The 26,997-nt window shown below is 43.2% G+C and overlaps 2 protein-coding genes across 5 annotated transcripts; both read right to left on the bottom strand.

Moving 5' to 3' along the window:
* Positions 1–12,765, bottom strand: LOC118941346 (uncharacterized). Of its 2 annotated transcripts, XR_005037591.2 has the most exons (6): positions 11,048–12,765; positions 6,219–6,349; positions 5,967–6,140; positions 4,011–4,172; positions 1,503–1,624; positions 1–453 (listed from the first exon to the last, which is right to left on the bottom strand). XR_005037591.2 is itself a non-coding variant. In XM_021573504.3 (3 exons), exons 1-3 carry the CDS (start codon positions 11,328–11,330, stop codon positions 4,947–4,949), a joined length of 1,608 nt encoding a protein of 535 aa, XP_021429179.3. In that variant the 5' UTR covers positions 11,331–11,578; the 3' UTR covers positions 4,545–4,946. The 2 variants fall into 2 exon arrangements, 1 of the variants encoding a protein (XP_021429179.3); XM_021573504.3 differs by lacking the exons at positions 1–453; positions 1,503–1,624; positions 4,011–4,172 and having other exon boundaries at positions 4,545–6,140; positions 11,048–11,578.
* Positions 11,830–26,923, bottom strand: LOC110497410 (uncharacterized). 3 transcript variants are annotated; one of them, XM_090210486.1, is made up of 7 exons: positions 26,403–26,923; positions 25,880–26,010; positions 24,927–25,706; positions 17,131–17,295; positions 16,654–16,765; positions 15,648–16,461; positions 11,830–11,890 (listed from the first exon to the last, which is right to left on the bottom strand). In XM_090210486.1, the coding sequence occupies exons 1-7, from the start codon at positions 26,656–26,658 to the stop codon at positions 11,830–11,832; spliced, it is 2,319 nt and encodes a 772-aa protein (XP_090066612.1). In that variant the 5' UTR covers positions 26,659–26,923. The 3 variants fall into 3 exon arrangements, with proteins under 3 accessions (XP_090066612.1, XP_090066611.1, XP_090066613.1); XM_090210485.1 differs by lacking the exon at positions 11,830–11,890 and having other exon boundaries at positions 13,017–16,461; positions 25,548–25,706; positions 26,322–26,866; XM_090210487.1 differs by lacking the exons at positions 11,830–11,890; positions 15,648–16,461; positions 16,654–16,765; positions 17,131–17,295 and adding an exon at positions 24,304–24,546 and having other exon boundaries at positions 24,618–25,706.
* Between the last annotated feature and the right edge of the window lie 74 nt (positions 26,924–26,997).

Raw genomic sequence — 26,997 nt, forward strand, 5'->3', positions numbered from 1 at the left:
TTTATGTTCTTATCTCAATCTTTTTTATTCTTAACTTCCTGTCACGTAAACATGAAATAAGACACGATCATTTCCTCATTATAAAACATCAGCATCAAACATGACAGGTTGTCAACTCTTCATCAGTGAAGCATTTTTTACAGACACCATCACACCAACCATATCGACTGTCTCATCATACTCATTCTTTCCTCAGTTCACCTCATCCAGTTCCCTATACATCCAAAACCAACAGAATTAACTACAAACTAGCTAGTACTACATTACATGTCAAATACTCTATACATGGGTCTTGTGCATTTTCTGCTGGTGTATCCTGAGGTAGCTCCCCTCTCCCATGTGGACCTTCAGGTGCATCTTCAGCTGGTCCTGGCGAGAGATCCTCTTCTCCCACTGTTGGCAGCTGTAGGGTTTTCCCCCTGAGTGGACTCTGTGGTGCCCCTTCAGGTGGTGCTGGTGAAAAAAATCACAATCTTAATTGTGTTCTTAGTTCTTCAAAGTAAATAAGGCATACTTTTATGACTGAATACCAAATATCAATCTTAGATCGTGTATTTTCAGGTAAAGCAACTACTCTCTATCCCTCTCGTCGCGCCTTCTTTGGTCTCTCTCTCTGTCTCAGACCGGACAAGTAGGCACGCAATGGATTATGGTCATTGTAGTTAATTACCACGTTTTCTGTGCTAAACTACAGAGAATATTGTCCTGTTGGAAACTACAACTCTCTACTACATTGCACAATTTGGGCTTGATCTGACTTCTCTAGAGACACTGCTGCATTGCGGTCACAGAAAAAAATGAATGGAATTCAAATAATTGAACCAACATCAGTCAATTAGTGGTTTAAAATTTGAAAAATAATCTACATTTCTGTTAATTGCGCAGTACTACTGGTTGGAGAGCCTGTTCTCACACAGGGGGCCGCCAAATTCTTTCTCCCCTGTGTGCATCCTCTGGTGGTTCTCCAGCTGTTTGGGGAAACGGAAGGTTTTCCCACAGAACAAACACAGGAAGCACTTCTCTTTGCCACAGGATCTGCTGATTGCGTTACTACTACTGTCATTTGTCAATGGGCTTGTGTAGCTATTTAGTGATGAGGCACTGGCATTGTCTGATGTCTGGTTTAACATTAGGAGAGTGTGAGGAGGATGAAGGCCAGGGAGTGTCTGTGTTGTCGCAGGGTTCATGTTCCAGTTGATAGATCCTATAGAAGGCAGGCTGAAGGCAGCACCTGTTAGGGGGTTAACCTGAGGTGCCATCAGTCTCTCTGAATCACAACAATAGGAGCAGGACGGAGCATCGCTAGGCTAGTCTGTGACTGTTCTCTCCCACCAAATAAGACACTTCTCCATCGACCAAACCTACGCCTCACTCTGGTCTCAGCCAGTCTGTTGTCATGGACACTAAGTTTGGTTGTTGTTTTGTAATCAACTGTGTTTCTGGTTGTGGTTAACAGTGTTGTTCCCCAGCCCAGAGTTGAGGAGGCTGCCCCACCCACTGACCTCCACTATGTCGCCTCTGGTACTGGCCTGCTCAGTGATGCCGTCCCCCAGGCCCTTGGCTTCACCGGTCTGGGAATCCAAGATGGCCTCCCAGTCTCCTCTGTTAGCCTCCAGCCAACCACCTGCAGGAAGAGGTTCGAAAATAGACTTTACAAACATGGCAGAGAACATTCTACATGTGGAGATTTTTGAGTCAAGTACCTGGTGAAGTTCATCCATTATAATGTGTGTTTTTTTATGTAAACATAAGTTGTGTTGATTTCATTTTATGAATGCAGATATTACTGTATGTAGCCAGCAGCATACCACCCTGCATACCACTGCTTGCTTGCTTCTGAAGCTAAGCAGGGTTGGTCCTGGTCAGTCCCTGGATGGGAGACCAGATGCTGCTGGAAGTGGTGTAGGAGGCACTCTTTCCTCTGGTCAAAATAAAAAAATTAAAACAATATCCCAATGCCCCAGGGCAGTGATTGACACTGCCCTGTGTAGGGGGATGTTAAATGGGTGTCCTGACACTCTGAGGTCATTAAAGATCCCATGGCACTTATCGTAAAAGTAGGGGTGTTTACCCTGGTGTCCTGGCTAAATTCCAAATCTGGCCCTCAAACCATTACGGTCACCTAATAATCCTCAGTTTACAATTGGCTCATTCAGCCCCCTCCTCTCCCCTGTAACTATTCCCCAGGTCGTTGCTGTAAATGAGAATGTGTTCTCAGTCAACTTACCTGGTGAAATAACAGATAAATATGTATTTCCCCCATCTTTAGTCAATGCTCTCTGGTCTGTCTCCTCTTTGACTAGTAGCAGAACAGGCTTCCCATCCTCCATGTCTACTGACTGTGAGAGGATGTTGGATCCAGAAATCTGATATGAACACCCTGCTATGGAGCATCTTCTGATTGGGCAGTGAAGGATTGCTATGAGTACTATGCAAACATATTAGTTGACTTGATTACTTGAAACTCTAATGGTTTGATAATTCAAAGACATGGTCCCACACTTACAAAACCGCAGAAGTTCACTTTTAATATGCTGAAATATGATGGCCAGAGCGTCATGTTTACCATGATGTTGTACAACGATTTACCTAAATAGGTCCAATTTTTTTTGTCAAAGTATGACATATTTGTGCTTGAAATAGAAATTCTGAAGGGGGCCATTCCTCGAAATCCGTGACAATTCTGTGTCTTTCCTATGAGATGAAATGAAAATTATTTTCAGGATATGTTTCTTTTCAGGCCTGGGTTTTATTTGAACGTTACCACCGACCAGCATGGCATTGTTTATTAATTAGAAACACCTGCAAAATTCTACCAATCCGCGACTCGCGACTGAGCTGGGCCAAACAATTCAACAGAAAATTATCATAATCCATTGATAAATTATCACATGTGTCTATTTTGTATTTTTTTTTAAACTATCTGACCATTTTAGAAATGTTGTAATTGCGTGATATGATTGCATTTTGCAACCCCGCTCCCCCGAGATAAATGGTTTTGACCACTAAAGTTGTGCTTCACTACACGCTCCAATGCTTTGATTGGTGCAGCTAAAAAACACAAGTGTCTATCCTATAATGAAAAGGCACCCACGAAAATTCAAGGAACCTGTTTATTTATTTTGTTGTGCTGTTGTTACATTTGTATTGGTGTTTCATGTCCGATACGCTCAGGGTGTTGTTACTTGTCATTTGGGCGTGCATCATGAGCAAAGTCATTGTAGCCCATAATTTCACTTCCCCTGTGAGAACCATGATCATTGGATTTTACTTTGCTGTACCGCAGCCGAATCGCCTGCCCGCAGCCTAACAACGGTTGCACCGTGTCCATTACGGTGTAGAAAAACGCGTCTTGAACTGTTCTACAGTTATCCATATAACCGGAGCTTAAATGTATTCTTAAAAATGATTTCTAGTGCGAACTCGCGGCCACAATTTTTGGAAGATGTCAAACTTTGGAGATAACAACAGATGGTGATGTCAAAGACTTAATTCCCCTATCCATTTTTTGTTTTCCCTAAATGCTTATTACAAATCCGTCCCCAGAACCAGCGATAGCCTAGCCAGCTGGCTAATCCTTTGAATACAGTGTGGTTAAGATAACATTAGCTAGCTAGATAAGGTTAGCATGCTAGCTAGCTACACTGACGGCTGTCAGTGGCCTATTTGTTGTTGTTGTTTCTCCACTCAGCCTGGAAATCACCACTGCGTCATTCTTCAGAGGTGGAAACTAAACAAGCATTTCCACTCCAGGACAGACAGGAATTACATCGAAATAGGGGCAGCATTGCCCTTTAAGTGGGGCCCTTTAAGACAAAAAGAATCAAGACCTGGGCTTGTATCCACAAAGCATCTCAGAGTATGAGTGCTGATCTAAGATCAGGTCCCCACCTGCGTAGTCTTATTCATTATGATCTAAAAGGAACTCCTTTCAGAACTCCTACTCAGAAGCTTTGTGGATACAGGCCCTGACCTAATACCATTCAGACAGTAGTTCACAGTAGGCTCACCTTAGTGAGACTGTGTGTGGTCCTGTGCTGCTCAGCTGGTTACTCTGTGGGTTCAGGAGGAGGTTTAGTCTGGTTGTCCTCCATGACCATGGTCCCCTCAGGGTTCCCCAGACGCTCCTCACACCCCTCCTTCACCAGCAGCACCGCTGGACCCTCCTCCTCCTGGAAGAGAGTTGTAATACAGATTACACAGACATACACTCCCTCAAGTACACACACACACATATAATAAACACACTTTTAAAATGTGTTTCCCCATCTCTACTACATTTGAGTCCTATACTGTAGTAATAGAATGACTTCACTGTTAAACGCATCATGGTGGACATAAATATGTTAGTAAAAATAGTCAAAAGTCATCAGACAAACCTGACTAAACTATAATGACGTGTACAGTAGGTGTTTGTTAGTGTGTGGGTATGTGTAGGTATATTTAGTAAGTGTATATTGGTTATAAAGTGCTCTTGGGTGTATGTAGACTAGGGTGAGATCAGATGTGATGTATACTAAAGACAGATTCAATGAAAGTCAGAGTGAAAAGTCCCATTTTGTGTTTATTAAACATAAACAAGTGTTAAATACACCATATGAAAACCACACATACACATCTCAACTAAAAATATGCATGAACTTTAAAAAATTAAATAGTTTAATGGAAGTAATCAAATAGGCATTTGTGAACATATATCCTACACAGTACAAACACTATGTATCAGACTTTTTAGGTATATATATATATATATATATGCCTTATATATCACACAATGTCTGGATGCAATATTCTACCCAGGAATATTCAACAATGAAATCTGTTACTCTCGTTATTCCAAATTCATCTGTGGATCTTTTCTGCTGACAATACAATTTCATATTTCTCTTTAATTCAATATTTGATCTAAACCTCAGAAGCTATGGAGTGCAATGTTACTTTCTATGTTATAGAGTGGAATGTTTTTTCTGCTGGTGTATCTTGAGGTAGCTCCTCTCTGAGAACCTCTTCCTGCAGTGTGTACAGGCGAACGGCCTCTCTCCCGTGTGGACTTTCAGGTGCATCTTCAGTTTGTCCAGGCGGGAGAACCTCTTCTCACACTGGGGGCAGCTGTAGGGTTTCTCCCCTGTGTGGACCCTCTGGTGCCTCTTCAGGTCACCAGCCTGGGCGAAGCACATGTGACACTGGTTACAGCTGAAGGGTTTCACCCCTGTATGGAACCTCTGATGAATCTCCACCTTCTGGAGGCAGCTGAAGCCTTTGTTACAGAACATGCAGAGGAACCGTTTCTCTTTACTACTGTCTGATGTTGCTCCCCCTTCTCGAGCCTTGGCTCTAGCGCTGTCGTTTGAGGTCAATACCTGACCGAAAAGGCTGTGTGAATCGGAAGGCCCCATTGATGTGGACCCTGGGTCCCGATCCTTGAGTGTGTGTAAAGGGGAGTGGGTCACGACATTTGGATTTGTCTCTAGACTTTCCCTGTAATCTAAGAAGTCTCTGCCTTGTGAGTGTCCGTCACCTAGGTGACTATCTGCATTCCATGTGAGAGAAATGTCGCCCTCCATTTTCACAGTCACTTCATCAATGACTATAACCTCCCCTTTCTTATCTAGGCACCCTTCAGAGTATACACTACTAGTGTACCGGTTCCACCCCCCCCTAGACAGATCATTCTGTGTCTCTAAACACAAGGGCATGTTGCCAGAGTCCATCTCTGTAGAGTAAGAACAAGACGGATCATCAACACCAGTCTCTAACGCATCACCATCTCCACGGGAATGAACCGTCTTCTGGCTCTGGTGAAATACCGGTAAGTATTCGGAACCGGGAGCAGGAGGACAGCTGAGTGGCCCCAGTCTCTCTGGGTCTGATCTGTGGTCAGTTCCTGTGTGTAATAGCCTGTGTGTTTCAGTTAATGTCTTGGTGTTGGTCTCTGACTTGAGGGCGAAGTTCGGCATTCCACTGACCTCCGTGATGCAGTGTCGGATCCTGGGCTGGGCAGGGGAGGTGGGGTCCTCCGTGGCTACATGGGGCGCACCAGATGCTGCTCCAGTCTGGATGTCTCTGCTGTGCCATGGGTCCTCCTCTCCTTCAGACCCCTCCAGCTTGACCCCAGGACCTGCAGCCTCTGCATCTTCAGACTGACACATGAAGAGAGGAGTTTATTACCGGTACATGAGTTGAATTGGATAACAATGTCGTAGGGAATGTGCTCTAACCTCTATCACGATAACGTGCTGGGTTGAGGTTCCACTCCCCGCATCAACAGTGATTGGTTGGTCATCTCTCCATGTATGGTGTCCCACTGGCTTCACAAAGCTACTGTGGCCTCCAGTGAGATGTCCTTCACCTGAGAGAGTGATTGGGGGGAAAGAGGTGGTTAGTTTAGCTACTGTCAATGCTCAACAATATATTTATTGACACTGTCTAGAATTGGCAAGGATGTAAGTTAACACTTCTCATAACTTCTTGATATACTATTTATTGATTGATGTATTATGATCCATGCATCACATTGTTTTCATTGAGTAAATAATCGGAAATGCAGTACATGAAGAATCTGGTTATAATATCATTGTGTCTTTGCGCCAAGATAGCTAAGTAATCAGGGGATTTATTGCATACTATCCAAAAACTGACCAAGACCCAATTCTGGTTAACACATTTGAACACATGCGCGCAGAGGGGACACATGAGCAGAGGGGAAGCGGGCGAAATGCCCTGAGCTGTGAATCCGCACTCACATCGTGACGTATTTTACTACGCCGTACATCATCTTCACGCAATCTCGTTCCACTACACTACTGGACTGAGACAATGGCTTTTTCTCCGCAATTTCAAACAGGCAAATGAGGTTTACAGGTGCATCCCAAAATAAATGTGTAATATGATAAAAAACAAAACAAATTAAGTTAACTGTGCAAGACATTTTATAGATAAAAGGTTAAGTAGCATATCGTTGTTAAATGTGTGCATGCTTTTCTCCTCTGAAAATACAATAGCTGTTTCAAAGGGGGTGTGGCAGATAAAGGCAATTTCTATAGGCAATCACATAGAGAAGTGCGATTAGACAATTCCTAAAACACTTTAGTCCTCACCTTTGTGCACAAAACACCAATTTAATTATATTTAATATATAATCACTCACAGCCAAAGATATTAACATTTTATATTCACCCAATGTCTGCCATGTTTTGGGATGACGTCGTCGCTGCTCCCTATGTGCTAGTGCGCATGTGATGTTAGTCTGTATAAACCGGAAAAACTACGGTCAGACATTTTAGATACAGTCTCCAGTTCTTATTATACGTCAGTGATTGACACGCTCCTCGACCACTTATCGGTTTCCGGATCACAGGGGAGAAGAGACAACGATCATGGATATACTGACAAGATACTACACATCTCTCCGCCCTAACAATGGGAGTTGTTGTCCACAAAGCGGCACGGAGGGCTGTCTAGCTCCCAACTATCCTTTCTTTGGATTGGTGGATACGTCTCATTATTGTAATCCTTTTTTTTTAATATTCGATGAGGGTTGTTGACGTCAACCGCCAATATTCAATGGAGAAAGAAGCTACGCTACTAGCCTCATTACATTTATAATAGCCATCTCGAAGCAATTACGATATAAAATGTTTTTTCCCCCAAAGTTGCCGGGATGTCACGTCGTACTTACACTCGTAACACATTAAGCATTACGAAGCTTCTATTCGACCAAAGAAAACTCACGTAGCAAATAAGGCATAACATTTTTTTGTTGGCAAAATTCAACACTATCATTGACCTCCCTATAAAAACTCATTGCTTGGTGGGCGAAAATGATCAAACCAGGACCATCCTACTGGAGGGAGACAGATTTTCCTCCGAGTTGGGCCTCTGTGTCAGATGCCAAGCAGTTGCCATACTAAACGGTGATGCAGCCAGTCAAGATGCTCTCAATAGCGCAGCTGTAGAACTTCGAGGATCTGAGGGCCCATGCCAAATCTTTTCAGTCTCCTGAGGGAGAAGAGGCATTGTCGTGCCATCTTCACAACTGGGTTGGTGTTTGTGGACCATGATACTTCCTTAGTGATGTGGACACCGAAGAACTTGAAACTCCACTACAGCCCTGTCAATGAGAATGGGAGCGTTTTGGTCCTTTGTCTTGCTGACGTGAAGGGAGAGGTTTCCAGGTCACTGACCTCATCCCTATAGGCTGTAGTGTTGTCACATTTTACAAACGATACCAGGCCAAGTATCGCAATACCACGGCAGAAAAATTCTAGTGGCCTAGAGTCCTGTTCGCCCGTCCCCTCCAATGCTTGTTCCCGTTTTCTAAACGTTATGCACGTGCTACACAAAAAAAACCTGTCACTGATATTCACACTTCCTACTCAACACATATTGGATTTTTACAGTTTTCTTTGCTGTAAACCTGCACACATGCCTGTCGCAAAACTGTTTTTCTTCTCTGGCACTGCTGTGTGACACAGAACTTGCAAAGCCTACCCAGACTGGCCTATGCACTGGTTATACCAAGGATGAAATTATATACAATGTATCAACATGGCTCACTTTCTGAGCTGCTCCAATGTATCAAATGTACAAATGTAACAACATACAACTGATCAGGGACTGCATCACAGCTAAATTCATTTTTTTTTTAAATGGAGGAAAAGATGAGCATTCATAATTAAGAGCAGATGGAGAGAAGCAGGTAAGTGATGGCTGGAATGGGATTGGCTGATTAGAAGACACTAGTTGCTAAATTCCTCTTGCCACTACACTATATTTGACTGGGTAAATAACTTTATTATGAGTTCATGTGGACCCAGTGACTCAGACTTGAGCACTTTGAGTCCCAGTGCCCGAGTCTTGGTCCGACTTCAGCCACAGCAACTCGTGACTCGAGCACAGGGGAATCAAGGTTTAGTCACTCTACTACATCACTGGGCGAAACACTGCTCTGCGCTTCTGTGTGTATTTTTGTTTTGTATGTAATGTGTATTATCTATGTAGCCCGAATTAGGAATTTACATGGCCAGATAATTCTTATATAAGCAGGGGTGAAAGTAGATTTAATTTATTCCCGGTATGGACGAGCTTAGTCATAGAATTAAATATACAATCTCTGTTAATTCAATAGGATCTCTGTGGGCGTAGTCGTAAAGATCTGTTATTTAACTTTTAAAATGTATTACATTTTATTGTGGTATAAACACAACCAGTCATGTTTTCATCTGATCAGTAGAGGCTCATCAGGAGGAAGGGGAGGACCATCCTCCACAGTGAATTTAATAAAAAAATAATTAAAACCTGAAAAAAGTTAACCTTTTAAGATAAAACTACACTAAGTATATTCACATCTTACCAAATAATTGATTATAAAACACTGTTTTGCAACGAAGGTCTACAGTAGCCTCAACAGCACTCTAAGGTAGCACCATGGTGTAGCCAGAGGACAGCTAGTTTCCGTCCTCCTCTTCAATACAAAACCTAGAAAGCTCATGGTTCTCACCCCCTTCCATAGATTTTCACAGTAATTATGAAAACTTCCAGAGGACATTCTCCTACCTATCAGAGCTCTTGCAGCATGAACTGGCATGTCCACCCAATCAAAGGATCAGAGAATGAATCTAGTACTGAAAGCATAAGCTACAGCTAGCTAGCATGGCAGTGCATAAAATGTGGTGAGTAGTTGACTCAAAGAGAGAAAGACAATAGTTGGATAGTTTTGAATAAATACATTTCTTCAAAAATTAAGGAGAAGCAAGAAAGCGAGAGATATTTTGTATTTTTTCCCCGATTTTCACTTTGCTAGCGAATGCAGCTAGCTAGTTTAGTCTACTCAAACACTCAGCTCAAACTGCGAGGGATGCCATGTTAGCTAGCTGGCTATGGCTAGCCAACACTAACATTCCCAAGTCAAGGTCAACTTTTGGTTTTAATTTAATGCCACGAGGCCCGCCAGTGTAACTACTTAACTTCTTGCTAACTGTACTGCATGATTGCAGCGGGTTTAACACGTTAGTTCTAGTAGCTATGTTGACAACGAAGTAGGCTGTGTGTAGCGGTTATGATATGAAGGTTTGGCTTGGAAAGGTTTTGTTGTCCGGTCACAGACAGCTGATGTATTGTACACTAAAGCCTGCAAGGAATTAACGAGCAGTGATCATGCCGTTTGTATGCAGCTGCAATGAAAGTGAACTGTGTTTGCGTGTGATCAGGGGTGTATTCGTTCCGCCGATTCCGTTGGAAAAACGTTTATTCAATGGAAGCAAACAGAACGGGGATAAACATAGCTGAATTTGTACAATAGAAACTCTCGTTTGCAACTGTTGGATTAATGATTACACGCAAGATCAGCTAGATGCAGGCAAGAGTGTGCAAGGTGGTATTGAATGTGTCACTGTCTGTCACCTTGATTACTCAAATGTTTCTTTCGACCTCTACATTGTAAACTTTCATTCATAGGCAAGGTTGTAGCAACCTCATGATGGGTGTAGGGAAAATTTGAGTATCATGTAGTAACCTAAAACCTATCGAAGTTACATTTAAGCAGGGTGAAAGGAATATGAATGACAGTCACCCAGTATGCTATAAAATAAATAAGGCAATGCTCAACAGTTTCCCATGTGTATCAAGAATGGTCCACCACCCAATGAACATCCAGCCATCTTGACACATCTGTGGGAAGCATTGGAGTAAACATGGGGAAGCCTCCCAGAGGAATGCTTGACACCTTGAGTCCATGCCCCAACAAATTGAGGCTGTTCTGAGAGTAAACATTTGGAAGGGGTTCCTAATGTTTTGTACACTGTATATGTGTGATTTATGTTTATTGTAGGTTAATGAGGCAATACAAATGTGATGTGACTAAAATTAAAGGGCATTTAATTGACTAAAATGGCCCACTGTTTTCGTCGTTTTGACAATAACTAGACTAAATCATTACTCAAACGACAAAATGTGACTTATTTATATTTTATATGACTGAATGATATGTTTGTCAAAATGACTAAGACTAGATTAAATCTAACATTAACACCCTGCCTGCTAAATGTACCTCTTGCCATCGCTCTGTATCGGTCGAGGATCTTGACACTACTGGGACGACTGGCGAGGACGCGCTCTCGCATTGTCCTCTCTGCGCGCTCCCGTGCCACCTTCATTTCCAGTAGCTGTAGTTTCCTCCGCAAAGCCCTGTTTTCTTTTTGGCTTTGAGTTATTTCCAAACGAAACACTGCATAGTCGTCGTCTACGAGTTTACATATATCTGCCACGGCTGCATTCGCTAGCACCTCCATAATGGAGGCTATTTGAGTGTGAAAAATCATACCGTTAGCCATTGTTAATAGCTAGACGTTCTAGGTAACGCTTGCTAGCTATCAACCAAGTCCGGTCTCCAACGCGAATTAAACACTACCTGAGGTAACTAATGTAATGCTGTGCAGTTAAATTCGTCATCTTTTAAGTTCCAGGGTGTTAATAAACGTCTAAATAACAACAAAAACGCTTTCGTGGAAAATGTTCTTGGTCACTGTTCACTTCCGTTTACACTGAAGTAAAAGGATCTTATGGGTTGGCGTCATAGTGCAAAGGGTGTGGTTAATTGAAAAAGTTATGCGCGCTGTTCTTTTGAAATACTGCTTATCACACATCCTATTCATAATCACTATCTTTGAACGAGCCTAGGATTACAGTCTCTCTAAAAACAGGTATTTACACAAGCCTGTTTCAAATGACAAGTTAATGAAGGGCATGTGGTTAATTACCCTCTTAACCCCAAGACACTTCACATGATAACTATAATATTTTAGCTAAAGAATGGTCCCCAGATATCCACTGCTATGATTTCTCCCCATTGTGGACACTCCTATGTCTGATAAGGTTACTCAGGAAGGAGAAGCTCTTGTAACATAGTTTGCACTTGAAGGGCCTCTCATTGGTGTGAATGGTTTGATGCGACTTCACATAGTTTGCATAGGCGAAGCACTTCCCACGCGTAAGGCTTGTCTGTGTCAGTCCTAATGCTCAACTTCCCACATTGTGACGCAATGACACCAGAGGTGGTAGAAGCAGGATCCACCACACTCAGGTGGTTAGTCTTTGAGCTCCCTCCTTGACCTCTAGTCATTGTTTGGGTGTTGTTAGGATTGTCTGCTGTGTTATAGGCTAGGTACCTCTCGTGGGGAACACCCATCGTGACCCTGTCTGTATTCGTGGAGTTGGATTAGCCAGCTGAGGAAGGCTAGACCCAGGCCTTCTATGAACCCAGTCACCAGGCATTAGATGAGACCCTGAAGGAGAAGACCAATTTGCTGATAGACTTCCACCAGGGGGTCTCCCACCGCTCTCTGTGAAAGCTGATGCCCAGGGTGACCTGCTCTGTTCATCATGGATATTGTAGTGTTTGTATCATAGGATTAGGAAGGTCTATCTCTATCAGCCCCAGGCCCTGTATCATCCCTGCACTGAGACTGTGAAGAGAAGGGTCTGGGCTGCAGACTGGATCCCTGACTGGAGCCTCTGTCTCTCTGATGACCACCAGGACTGAGGTTGTTCAGTCCACCTGTCCACTGGTTGTGTTCTGTGTGGTGGTGGAGTCTCTGTCCCTCACGGTTGGGTCCTGGTTCTGACTCGGAAATGAAGAGCGCCGGCTCCTGATCCATGGCCCTGATCCGGGGTTCTGATCTGGGGCCAGGGTTTGTGACCAGCCACTTCAGAGGCCCAGTCTCTCCTGCCAGTAACACTGGATATCAGCAGGTTCTCATGGACTGCAGACTGTAAACAAAGATTGTTCAGAAGAGCATATAAAGGTATATATAAGAAACCCTTTGCTGTACACACAGAAACATGACATATTATAAAATGTTAACCACAATGAAGTGTAACTAACACTGATTCAAGAACCTAGCCATATGGAGCTATTGGAGTTTATTATTTTTATATATATATAAAAAGGTCCAAACAGTCTGCAAATGATACAAAATAACCAAGTTAGTCAGCAGAATCAATGTAGGTTTTCAACAAAATGGCATTAGGATCATTTTTATTGTACAAAACCATACGTGACAAGTAGAATAACTTCTCACTATGGTAACACTTGACCATTTCTGTAAATCTGGTACGCTCGCTTTGATCATATTCATTTTAGAATACTTTGGAAAAGGTTCAACATTATATTACACACAACTTCATGTCAAATAAACATGAATTAAGGCACTATGACTATCTAATACACCTAAAGGGACAAAGTTTGTCACTTTATCACTTTAGCATTTTACAGACATCATCACACCAACCATCATCTACTCTGCCTCACCATACTCATTCTTTCCTCAGTTCATCTCACCCAATTCCCAGCTACGTCCAATACCAACAGAATGAACTACAAACAAACTAACTAGTACTATATTACACATCACTACCCACGGGATAAGAACTGGTTAAAGCAACGTTATTTCAACGTATTGTGACGTGGAAAATACATTGGATTAGAAAAAAGTCAAACATGACATTTTTTATTTATACTTTTGAAACAAAAAACGTATTATCCACTTAACGAAAACACAAACAATAGGCTAGAGAGTGGATCTATCTACAAGTCCAGCCCTGCTTAGCTATTCGTCATTGACCATTACCAACGTGCTATCGTTAGAATGATTGTTGAGAAACGTCCACTTAATAGATTCACTGTTGCTATGGAAGTCATTCTAAAGGGTAGGTTAAACAGAGAAAATGAAATGTAACCCTTCTTCATGAATCATATATCATCAATGATGCTATTTAGGCCTATATAGCATTTGGAACATCATCAACAGCTATTGTTTCAATTCAGCCCAGTGTAAAAGTAAAAAGAGACAATACATATAGGCCTGTAGTTTTCAAGCTTTGGTTGGTCTCAAATGGAATCTAGAAGTTCATAATACATATGTTGGATCAACAGTGAAGAGACGACTCCGGGATACTGGCCTTCTAGGCAGAGTTGCAAAGAAAAAGCCACATCCCAGAATGGCCAATAAAAAGAAAAGATTAAGATGGGTAAAAGAACACAGACACTGGACAGAGGAACTCTGCCTAGAAGGCCAGCATCCCGGAGTCACCTCTTCACTGTTGACATTGAGACTGGTGTTTTGTGGGTACTATTTAATGAAGCTGCCAGTTTATGACTTGTGAGGCATCTATTGCTCAAACTAGATACTCTAATGTACATGTCCTCTTACTCAGTTGTGCACTAGGGCCCTCCCACTCCTCTTTCTATTCTGGTTAGAGCCAGTTTGCGCTGTTCTGTGAAGGGACTAGTACACAGCGTTGTATGAGATCTTCAGTTTCTTGGCAATTTCTCGCAAGAAATAGCCTTCATTTCTCAGAACAAGAATAGACTGACGAGTTTCAGAAGAAAGTTATTTGTTTCTGGCAATTTTGAGCCTGTAATCGAACCCACAAATTCTGACGCTCCAGATACTCAACAAGTCTAAAGGCGGCCAGTTTTATTGCTTCTTTAATCAGGACAACAGTTTTCAGCTGTGTTAACATACTTGCAAAAGGGTTTTCTAATGATCAATTAGCCTTTTAAAATTATAAACTTGGATTAGCTAACACAAAGTGCAATTGGAACACAGGAGTGATGGTTGCTAATATTGGGCGTCTGTACGCCTATGTAGATATTCCATTAAAAAAAATTTACAAAATCAGTTTCCAGCTACAATAGTCATTTCGCTTTACCTTGGGCATAAGAACAGCCCTTAGTTGGGAATTATCACACGATAATTCCCGGGCTCTCATGCCTAATTGCTGAAACAACATCTAGGTTGCTAAGAGAGATATACGAATAGTCAGCACCAATTTCAAGTTAAGATAGTTGTTTTATGAGATCGCCAGTGTCTCAAGTATGATGGCAATTGCACCACTATAGTGCACCACTACAGGAAAGCCAGCCTATAGTGGCCGCTAGATCTGCACTATCGTCTAGGATTGATGTGCATTCCCGGTAATACACTCGTTTCCCCTGTGGACCGGCTCGTACATATAACGTCCTTCATTCAGGCTGCAAAGGCATAATTTCCCTCCTTAACTAGCTTTAAATGGTGAGCCGCAGGCACCTTAGGATGTTACACACTTGGCTGAATGCGGTGTACAACATCTTAAGTTGTCCAAAAATAGTGGACATTTGGTAGTGCTATTAGATCAATCACAGTCATAACACATTAAGTTGTTGTATAAATTAACAATATCTGACAATGTGTGATTTTAACTTTGAACTTTAGTGTGATTTTACATTTTTGAAAGCTCAGTGACAACACATAGGTGAAAACGAAACCAAAAATCTGACAGATTTTTCCTTTGGAATTTGGTTTCACTTTTAGATGGTTGAAAGCATAGTGATAACACATTGGGAATTCAGCAAACTTTTAGCTGTCATTTTGAGTAGGTGAAAATAGATCAATGTATCTACCAAATACCAAGTATTACCCAATTCTACATGTTGAAATGACGTGGTGAACCCAGTGGGTATACACTATTCATGGACCATTTGCATTTTCTGCTGGTGTATCCTGAGGTAGCTCCTCTCTGAAAACCTTTTCCCGCAGTGCGCACAGGTGAACGGCCTCTCTCAAGTGTGGACCTTCAGGTGCATCTTGAGATCGTGCTGGCGTGAGAACCTCTTCTCACACTGGGGACAGCTGTAGGGTTTCTCCCCTGTGTGGACTCTCTGGTGCCTCTTCAGGTTGGACGATTGGGAGAAACTAGCCCTGCACAAGTGGCAGCCAAAGGGTTTCTCCCCTGTGTGCATCCTCTGGTGGATCTCCATCTGTTTAGGGAAACTGAAGGCTTTCCCACAGAATGAACACGGGAAGCGCTTCTCTTTGCCACCGGATCTACTGACAGTGTTACTACTATTGTCATTTGTCAATGAGCTTGTGTAGCCATTTAGCGTTGAAACACTGGCATTGTCTGAGGTCTGGTTTAACAGGAGAGTGCGAGGAGGACAAAGGCCTGGGCGTGTCTGTGATGTCTCGGGGTCCATTGTCCAGTTGATAGATCCTATAGAAGGCAGGCTGAAGGCAGCATCTGTTAGGGGGTTAACCTGAGGTACCATCAGTCTCTCTGAATCACAACTATAGGAGCAGGATGGAACATCGCTAGCCGAGTCTGCGTCTGTTCTCTTCCGCCACATACGGACACCTCCCCGTACCTGCAGACCAAATCTATGCCTCGCCCTGGTCTCAGCCAGTCTGTTGTGGAGACTAAGTTTGGTTGTTGTTTTGTGTTCGACTGTCTTTTTCTGGTTGTGGTTAACAGTGTTGTTCCCCAGCCCAGAGTTGAGGACACTGTCCCATCCACTGACCTCCACTATGTCGCCTCTAGTCCTGTCCTGCTCAGTGACATTATCCCCTGGGCCCTTGGCTGCACCCATCTGAGTCTGGGAATCCAAGATGGCCACCCAGTCTCCTCTGTTAGCCTCCAGCCATCCACCTGCAGGAAGAGGTTAGAAAATAGACTTTACGAACATGGCAGAGAAAACTCTATGTATTCAAACATAAGTTACATTGATTTAAGAAAAAACAATCCAGGCAAAAAGCATTCTAGGTGAAGCTGGTTGAGAGAATGCCAAGAGTGTATAAAGCAGTCATTACTGTACGTAGGCTATATGCATTTCTCCCTTACCTTGCTCCCCCATCCTTAGTCCACTCAACAGATCAATGCTCTCTGGCGCATCTTCTACTGTCTCCTCTTTGACCAGCAGCAGATCAGGCTTCCCATCCTCCATGCCTGCTGACTGTAAGATACAGAGTGAGAGGATGTTGGATCAAGAAATCTGATGAGCACCTTGCTATGGAGCAACTTCTGATTGGGCAATGAGGGATTGCTATGAGTACTATACAAACATGTTAGTTCATTTGATTACTTGGTTTGATAATTCAAAGGCATGGTCCCACACTTAAGACAACATGTATGAAGACCTAGGCCCGTATCAACAAAGAGAATCAGAGTAGGAGTGCTGGTCTAGGATCTTGCCATATAATCTTATTCATTATGATCTAAAAGGCTAAACTGATCCTAGATCAGCACTCCTACTCAGAGGCTTTGTGGATACAGGCCCTGAACAAATACCATTCAGACAGTAGTTCACAGTAGGCTCACCTCAGTGAGACTGTGTGTGGTCCTGTGCTGCTCAGCTGGTTCTTCTGTGGGTTCAGGAGGAGGTGTAGTCTGATTGTCCTCCATGACCATGTTCCCCTCAGGGTTCCCCAGACCCTCCTCACACCCCTCCTCCTTCACCAGCAGCACCTCTGGACCCTCCTCCTCCTGGAAAAGACAGGTGATACAGATTACACAGACATACACTCCCTCAGGTACGTACACACAGATAATAAACCACTTTAATGATGGATGGGCCATACTTGTGAACATTTGAAACTAACATTAAATTCAAACAGTTGCTCTGTCACAAAAAGTGCATCAGCCAATTAAAATCATAAATTTACTTGCACATGATTTGTAGCTGGATTGTAGCTGGTCCCATCAGATAACCTGGTACACGTTAGCCCTATGCTAACCTTACCAGATTACTAATTATTTCCTGGAACAAAATTCCACATCAGCCTATCAAAGATCTTAGACTTTATATCCACCAACAAATTGTATTTCTTAAAATAGGTCAACCCTGGCCACCAGAGGGATATTTTAAACCTACAAATTCCAGGTTGCTTTTTGTTTTGTTGGTCTGTAACAACATATGCCAATATTGTATTGATGCATCCTTGACAAGGCTACTTGCTGTTAGTACTAATGTTAGACAATGTTCAGCAATAAAGCTGTAGGAGGATTATACAACATGTATGTTTATATTCATACAGTACCAGTCAAAAGTTGACACCTACTCATTCTTGGGTTTTTCTTCGTTTTTTTTTCTACATTATAGAATAACCGTAAAGATATCAAACTATAAAATGACACATGGAATCATGTAGTTACCAAATCATAATATATTGAATATTTGAGATTATTTAAAGAAGCCAACCTTTGCCTTGATGACAGCTTTGCACATTCTTGGCACTCTCAACCAGCTTCATGAAGTAGTCACCTGGAATGCATTTCAATTAACAGGTGTGCCTTCTTAAATTTGTGGAATTTCTTTCCTTCTTAATGTGTTTGTGCCAATCAGTTGTGTTGTGACAAGGTAGGGGTGGTATTCAGAAGATAGCCCTATTTGGTAAAAGACCAAGTCCATATTATGACAAGAACAGCTCAAATAAGCAAAGAGAAATGACAGCATCATTACTTTAAGACACAAAGGCCAGTCAATCCCGGAAAATTAAGAACTTTGAAAGTTTCTTCAAGTGCAGTCGCAAAAACCATCAAGCGCTATGATGTAACTGGCTCTCATGAGGACTGCCACAGGAAAGGAAAACCCAAAGTTACCTCTGCTGCGGAGGATAAGTTCATTAGATGTAACTACACCTCAAATTGCAGCCCAAATAAATGCTTCAGAGTTCAAGTAACAGACACATCTCAACATCAACTGTTCAGAGAAGACTGCGTGAATCAGGCCTTCATGGTCGAATTTATGCTTAGAAACCACAACTAAAGGACACCAATGAGAAGAGACTTGCTTGGGTCAAGAAACACGAGCATTGGGCATTAGACCGGTGGAAATCTGTCCTTTGGTCTGATGAGTCCAAATCTGAGATTTTTGGTTTCAACCGCCAACGCTTTGTGAGACGCAGAGTAGGTGAACGGATGATGTCCGCATGTGTGGTACCCATCGTGAAGCATGGAGGTGGTGGTGGTGTGATGGTGCTTTGCTGGTGACACTGTCAGTGATTTATTTAGAATTCAAGGCACACTTAACCAGCATGGCTACCACAGCATTGTGCAGCGATACACCATCCCATCTGGTTTGTGCTTAGTGGGACTATCATTTGTTTTTCAACAGGACAATGACCCAACACACCTCCAGGCTGTGAAAGGGTTATTTGACCATGAAGGAGAGTGATGGAGTGCTGCATCAGATGACCTGGCCTCCACAATCACCCAACCTCAACCCAATTGAGATGGTTTGGGATGAGTTGGACCGCAGAGTGAAGGAAAAACAGCCAAAAAGTGCTCAGCATATGTGGGAACTCCTTCAAGACTGTTGGAAAAGCATTCCAGTTGAAGCTGGTTGAGAGAATGCCAAGAGTGTGCAAAGCTGTCATCAAGGCAAAGGGTGGCAACTTTGAAGAATCTCAAATATAAAATATATTTTGATTTGTTTAACACTTTTTTGGTTACTACATGATTTCATAGTTTTGATGTCTTCACTATTATTCTACAATGTAGAAAATAGTAAAAACAAATTAAAACCCTTGAATGAGTAGGTGTGTCCAAACTTTTCACTGGTACTGTACATTGTTTTAAAAAAAGTTGACGACGCTCGTGGTCCTGTCAAATAGTTGTAATTTACCCTTACTGCCATCACTAATTGGTGGTGTAATCCACTAAGGCAGTAAACCCAGAGACGGCAAGGTACGATGGCCGCGAGTTCGAATCCTCCTCTGGGCAAGGATTTAATTTGAGGAAAAAGCGCTCCACTGTGGGCCCTCGACTGAAACAATGGATATGTGAAAAAGTAGATTATAAAAATGCATATAAAACATTGTAAATGTAAGCCTACAATTCTATGTAATATAGCCTATAGTAGCAATGATTATTTATGTAGCAGTGCCAGTAGCCTGTGTGTCGGTCAGCAACAGGAACAAGAAGCTACTCATAAAATGTATTGGTAATCTTCATTTACAGGGTTTTGCCTGCACTTCTCCTCTTCACACAATTAGTGTAAGCCTAATATCTAGCTTCTTACTTTGTTGTCTCTATGACTATGAACACACCCTGAAAGCAGTGAATGGTCTTAGTTCATTGAGTATAATTGCCTTTGAAGTAAGGGATCTAACATTAAGTAGCCCTACTTTGAGATGTGAGGTATCACGATCTCTTTCAATAATGACAGGAATGGAGGAGGTCTTTATCCTAGTGAGATTGCTAAGGCGAACACCGCCATGTTTAGTTTTGCCCAACCCAGGTCGAGGAACAGACATGGTCTCAATGGAGATAGCTGAGCTGACTACACTGACTGTGCTAGTGGCAGACTCCACTATGCTGGCAGGCTGGCTAACAGCCTGCTGCCTGGCCTGCACCCTATTTCATTGTGGAGCTGGAGGAGTTAGAGCCCTGTCTATGTTGGTAGATAAAATAAGAGCACCCCTCCAGCTAGGATGGAGTCTGTCACTCCTCAGCAGGCCAGGCTTGGTCCTGTTTGTGGGTGAGTCCCAGAAAGAGGGCCAATTATCTACAAATTCTATATTTTGTGAGGGGCAGAAAACAGTTTTCAACCAGCGATTGACTTGTGAGGCTCTGCTGTAGAGCTCATCACTCCCCCTAACTGGGAGGGGGCCAGAGACAATTACTCGATGCCGACACATCTTTCTAGCTGATTTACACGCTGAAGCTATGTTGCACTTGGTGACCTCTGTTTCATCCTAACATCGTTGGTGCCGACGTGGATAACAATATCTCTATACTCTCTACACTCACCAGTTTTAGTTTTAGCCAGCACCATCTTCAGATTAGCCTAAACTTTCACTGATATGCGGATGACACACAGCTGTCCATTTCAATGAAACATGGTGAAGCCCCAAAATTGCCCTCGCTAGAAGCCTGTGTTTCAGACATAAGGAAGTGGATGGCTGCAAACTTTCTACTTTTAAACTCGGACAAAACAGAGATGCTTGTTCTAGGTCCCAAGAAACAAAGAGATCTTCTGATGAATCTGACAATTAATCTTAATGGTTGTACATTCGTCTCAAATAAAACTGTGAAGAACCTCGGCGTTACTCTGGACCCTGATCTCTCTTTTGACGAACATATCAAGACTGTTTCAAGGACAGCTTTTTTCCATCTACGTAACATTGCAAAAATCAGAAACTTTCTGTCCAAAAATGATGTAGAAAAATTAATTAAAGCTTTTGTTACTTCTAGGTTAGACTACTGCAATGCTCTACTTTCCGGCTACCCGGAAAGTAGTATTTAGTACTAACTTCAGTTAGTGGTAAATACGGCTGCTAGAATCCTGACTAGAACCCAAAAAATGTATCATATTACTCCTGTGCTAGCCTCCCTACACTGGCTTCCTGTCAAGGCAAGGGCTGATTTCAAGGTTTTACTGCTAACCTACAAAGCATTACATGGGCTTGTTCCTACCTATCTCTCTGATTTGGTCCTGCCGTACATACCTACACGTACACTACGGTCACAAGACGCAGGCCTCCTAATTGTCCCTAGAATTTCTAAGCAAACAGCTGGAGGCAGGGCTTTCTCCTATAGAGCTCCATTTTTATGGAATGGTCTGCCTACCCATGTGAGAGACGCAAACTCGGTCTCAACCTTTAAGTCTTTACTGAAGAATCATCTCTTCAGTGGGTCATATGATTGAGTGTAGTCTGGCCCAGGAGTGTGAAGGTGAACGGAAAGCCTCGGGAGCAACGAACCACCCTTGCTGTCTCTGCCTGGCCGGTTCCCCTCTTTCCACTGGGATTCTCTGCCTCTAACCCTATTACAGGGGCTGAGTCACTGGCTTACTGGTGCTCTTTCATGCCGTCCCTAGGAGGGGTGCGTCACTTGAGTGGGTTGAGTCACTGATGTGATCTTCCTGTCTGGGTTGGAGCCCCCCCTTGGGTTGTGCCGTGGCGGAGATGTTTGTGTTTGTTTCAGGATGGTAAGTTGGTGGTTGAAGATATCCCTCTAGTGGTGTGGGGGCTGTGCTTTGGCAAAGTGGGTGGGGTTATATCCTTCCTGTTTGGTCCTGTCCGGGGGTATCATCGGATGGGGCCACAGTGTCTCCTGACCCCTCCTGTCTCAGCCTCCAGTATTTATGCTGCAGTAGTTTATGTGTCGGGGGGCTAGGGTCAGTTCGTTATATCTGGAGTACTTCTCCTGTCTTATCCTGTGTCCTGTGTGAATTTAAGTATGCTCTCTCTAATTCTTTCTTTCTTTCTCTCGGAGGACATGAGCCCTAGGACCATGCCTCAGGACTACCTGGCATGATGACTCCTTGCTGTCCCCAGTCCACCTGGTCGTGCTGCTGCTCCAGTTAACTGTTTTGACTGCTGCTATGGAATCCTGACCTGTTCACTGGACGTGCTACCTGTCCCAGACCTATTATTTGAACATGCTGGTCATTTATGAACATCTCGGCCATGTTCTGTTGTAATCTCCACCCGGCACAGCCAGAAGAGGACTGGCCACCCCTCATAGCCTGGTTCCTCTCTAGGTTTCTTCCTAGGTTTTGGCCTTTCTAGGGAGTTTTTCCTAGCCAACGTGCTTCAACACCTGCATTGCTTGCTGTTTGGGGTTTTAGGCTGGGTTTCTGTACAGCACTTTGAGATATCAGCTGATGTACGAAGGGCTATATAAATACATTTGATTTGTTACCACCTTATGAATAGGCCTACAGCGTGCAGTAGGATGCGTTGATTAGTTGATTGACAGGTGTATTGTAGAACAGGGCAGGTCCAAGGCATAAGCGGCCTGAGCCCCATGGCAAAATGTGTAGAATTACAGCAACTTTAAAACTGAAATTCTCTCTGCCGTCAAAGGGCACAAAATGTTTTGCTGTGAGGTGGTGGCCCCCCCAATCAAATCTCGCTTAGGGCCCCCAAAAGCTAGGACCGGCCCTGCTTTAGGAGATAAACGATAAACTTTCCTCGAGTGTGGATGCTCGCCAATGTGGGTTTGATCAACTTTAAAAAAATAACTAACACTGTTACTGCAATACTGCCATCTGTAGGAGAATAATGAGCGTTTGACTTTAAGGTCGCTCCTTGGCTCGTGTTTGTTCTCCTCAATCTACGTCAACATTTATAATTGGCTAATGCAGAACTTGTTCCAGGAAATAATCACTGTCATCTGGTGAGGTTCACATCGGACTAACGTGTAGGTTATCTGATGGGACCAGCTACAATGTAGTCTACTATTGCGTGCAAGTAAATTAATGAGTGAAACAGAGTAACTGTTTACATTTAAACGGTTTCTAATGTTCACAAGTATGGCTCAGGAGTGTTTACCCAGCCCCACTATGTTTGAGTCTTATACTGTAGTTTCAGAAGGACTTGATTGTTTTTAAACCCATCATGGTGGACATAAATATGATGTTGTGGGTAAATATAAGTCAGTTATCATGTCAAAAGTCAGACAAACATGACTAAACTACCTTGAACAGTAGGTGTTAGTGTGTAGTATTTATATTGAAGTGTATAATGCATATAAAGCGCTGTTGTGTGTCTGCAGAATAGAGTGAGATCAGATGTGATGTATACTAAAGCAAGTCAATAAAAGTCTTAGAAAAGTCCCATTGTGTTTATTAAACAAACAATTGTTAAATACACCATATGAAAACCACACATACACACGTATCTCAGCTTGGATGTCTGCCCACCACCTCAAGCTCACTCTTACTCCCGGCGAAGGCCTACCCCGCTCCAAGGTTCATGCTCTACAACATCCGTAGAGTACGACCCTTACTCACACAAGAAGCAGAGCAGGCCTAAATCCACGCAGTTGTCATTTCCCGTCTAGACTTCTGAAGCTCTCTGTTGGATGGGCTCCCCTCCTGTGACATCAAACCCCTGAAACTTATCTAGAACGCTGCAGTCCGCCAAGTTCTCCCATGTCACCCCGCTCCTCGGCACACTTCACTGGCTTCCAGTCGAAATTCGCATCCACTACAAGACCATGATGGTTGCCTACAGAGCAGCAAAGTGAACTGCCCCTCCCTACCTTCAGGCTATGCTCAAATCCTACACCCCAATCCAAGCACTCCATTCTGCCACCTCTGGTCTCTTTACCGCCCCACCCTTACGAGTGGTCAGCTCTTGCTCAGACCAGTCCAAGCTCTTCTCTGTCCTGACACCCCAATGATGGAACCAGCTTCCCCCTGAAGCTAGAACAGCAGAGTCCCTTCCAAAAAGGAATGAGTCTTCCTACTAGCACGGACTTTGCTGGTAAGTACTTTAAGGAAATGTACTTGCTACGACTGTGTTACGTGGTTGTTCAGCCCAGCTTTCTTAAAATGAATGCATTAACTGTAATTCACTGTGGATAAGTGTGCCTGCTAAATGACTAAAATGTACATTTAAAATATGTCTCAATCTGTATGAACATCATATATCCTACACAGTACAAACACAATATGTAACAGACTTTAGGCTTATAATATGCCTTATATCTCACAATGTCTGGATGCAATATTCTACCCAGGAATATTCAACACTGAAATATGTTACTCTTACTATTCTAAATGCATCTGTGGATATTTTCTGCTAACAATGAAAATTAATCTTTGTCTATAATGCAGGATTTGATCTAAACATCAGAGGCTATTGAGTGGAATGGTTACTTTCAATGTTATAGAGTGGAATGTTTTCTCTGCTGGTGTATCCTGAGGTAGCTCCTCTCTGAGAACCTCTTCCTGCAGTGCGTACAGGCGAACAGACTTTTTCCTGTGTGGACCTTCAGATGCATCTTTAGCTTGTTCTAGTTGGTGAAACTCTTCTTACACTGGGGGTACCTTTAGGGTTTTCCCTTGTGTGGACCCTCTGGTGCCTCTTCAGGCTAGACGAGTGGGAGAAGCGCATCTGACACTGGGTACAGCTGAATGGTTTCTCCCCTGTGTGGACCCTCTGGTGCCTCTTTAAGTCACCAGCCTGGGTGAAGCGCATGTGACACTGTGTACAGCTGAAGGGTTTCTCTCCTGTGTGGACCCTCTGGTGGATTTCCACCTTCTGGATGCAGCTGAAGCCTTTGTTACAGAACATGCAGAGGAATCGTTTCTCTTTACTACTGCTTGATGTTGCTCCCTCTCCCTGAGCCTGGGCTCTAGATCTGTTGTTTGAGTTCAATACCTGATCAAAAAGGACACGGCCGTGTGAATTGGAAGGCCCCATCAACGTGGACACTGGGTCTCGATCCCTGAGTGTGTGTAAAGGGGAGTCGGTCGTGACATTTGGATTTGTCTCTAAGCTTTCCCTATAATCTAAGAAATCTCTACCTTGTGAGTGTCCTTCTCCTGAGGGAGTCTCGTCTACATTCCATGTCAGAGGAACATCGCCCTCCACTTTTACAGTCACCTCATCTAAGACTATAACCTCCCCTTTCTTATCTAGGCACCCTTCAGAGTATGCACTACTACTGTACAGGTTCCAGTCCCCTCTAGACAGATCAGTTTGTCTCTCTAAACCCAATGATATGTTGCCAGGGTCCATCTCTGTAGTGTAAGAACAAGACAGATCACTGCCAGCCTCTAACACGTCACCCGAGCCTCGATGGGAATTAACTTGAACCACCCTCGGGCTCAGGTTATCGTAAAGTAAATAATCTGAGCTGGGAACAGGAGGACAGCCCAGTCGCCCCAGCCCCTCTGGGTCTGACCTGTGGTCAGATCCTGTGTGTAAAAGTCTTTGTGTTTCAGTTAAAGTCTCTGTGTCCGTCTCTGACTTGAGGACGGCGTTCGGCGTTCCACTGACCTCCGTGATTCTGCATCGGGTCCTGGGCGCGGTGGCGGTGAGGTCCTCCGTGGCTACATGGGACGCTCCAGTCTGGATGTCTCTGCTGTTCCGTGGGTCCTCCTCTCCTTCAGACCTTTCCAGCTTGACCCCAGGACCAGCAGCATCTGCATCTGCAGACTGACACAAGAAGAGAGGAGGTTATTACCAGTTAATTAGTTTAATTGGATAACAATATGTCAGGGAAGTTTCACAATATGTTAGATATGTAAGGGTGAACACGTAAGCAAATTAATAGCCAAGGGGAGCCATTTGATGTACTGTAAATTCTAATGTTACACTAAGACAGTAACCTCGATCACGATAACATGCTGGGTTGAGGTTCCACTCCCCTCATCAACAGTAATTGGTTGGTCATCTCTACACGCATTATGTGCCGCTTGCTTCACAAAGCTCCTGTGGCCTCGAGTGAGATGTCCTCCATCTAAGAGAGTGATTGGGGGAAAAGAGGTGCTTAAATTAGGTACTGTCAACGCCCAATGCTATATTGTACACTATTGAAACTGTCTAGGATGTAAGGCAACACTTCTTATAACTTCTTGATATACTATTTATTGTTCCATATATCATGTTATTTTAATTGAGTTTGACAACAGGACACGTAGTAAATCCAGAATCTGGTTAGAATATAATATTTTGTCCTAGTGCAAGAAGCCTGGTCCCAAACTATTTTTGTTGTTGTTGCAAGATGGCTAGGTAAACAGGGTAAGTATTGCATACTATCCAAACACTGACCAAGATCCAATTCTGGTTCACACATCTGAACACATGCGCAGAGAGGAACGGGGCGACAGCCTCGGCAACATCAAAATGTACCTCTTGCCATTCTATATCGGTCGAGGATCTTGACACTACTGTGACGACTAGCGAGGACGCGCTCCCGCGCCATCTTCAGTTCCAGTAGCTGTAGTTTCCTCCGCAATGCCCTGTTTTCTTTCTGGCTTTGAGTTATTTCCAAACGAAACACTGCATAGTCGTCGTCTACGAGTTTACAGATATCTGCCACGGCTGCATTTGCTAGTACCTCCATGATGGAGGCGATTTGAGTGTGAAAAATCATACAGTTAGCCATTGTTAGCAGTTTTAGGTAACGCTTGCTAGCTATCAACCAAGTCCTGTCTCCAGCGCGAATTAGACACTACCTGAGGTAACTAATGTAATGATGTGCAGTTAAATTAGTCATATTTTGAGTTCCAGGTTGGTAATAAGCGTCTAAATAACAACAAAAACGCTTTCGTGGAAAATGTTCTTGGTCACTGTTCACGTCCGTTTACACTGAAGTAAAAGGATCTTATGGGTTGGCGTCATAGTGCAAAGGGTGTGGTTAATTGAAAAAGTTATGCGCGCTGTTTTTTGAAATACGGTACTGCTTATTACGTTATACATCCAATCTCCTATTCATGATCACTAT

Source organism: Oncorhynchus mykiss, chromosome 19, assembly GCF_057628025.1.
Source record: "Oncorhynchus mykiss isolate SJ-2025 chromosome 19, ASM5762802v1, whole genome shotgun sequence".
NCBI classification, from domain to species: domain Eukaryota; kingdom Metazoa; phylum Chordata; class Actinopteri; order Salmoniformes; family Salmonidae; genus Oncorhynchus; species Oncorhynchus mykiss.

What these genes read in the sequence shown, in the direction of transcription:
- LOC118941346 (XM_021573504.3), bottom strand. Translation starts at nt 11,330, where the DNA reads ATGGCTAACGGTATGATTTTTCACACTCAAATAGCCTCCATTATGGAG. An exon ending in ATACAGAGCGATGGCAAGAG is followed by an intron (nt 6,350 to 11,047) that starts GTACATTTAGCA and finishes TCACTCTCTCAG; the next exon opens with GTGAAGGACATCTCACTGGA. An exon ending in AGCACGTTATCGTGATAGAG is followed by an intron (nt 6,141 to 6,218) that starts GTTAGAGCACAT and finishes TTCATGTGTCAG; the next exon opens with TCTGAAGATGCAGAGGCTGC.
- LOC110497410 (XM_090210486.1), bottom strand. Translation starts at nt 26,658, where the DNA reads ATGGCTAACTGTATGATTTTTCACACTCAAATCGCCTCCATCATGGAG. An exon ending in AGCATGTTATCGTGATCGAG is followed by an intron (nt 25,707 to 25,879) that starts GTTACTGTCTTA and finishes TTCTTGTGTCAG; the next exon opens with TCTGCAGATGCAGATGCTGC. An exon ending in ACTAAGGATGGGGGAGCAAG is followed by an intron (nt 16,462 to 16,653) that starts GTAAGGGAGAAA and finishes CTCTTCCTGCAG; the next exon opens with GTGGATGGCTGGAGGCTAAC.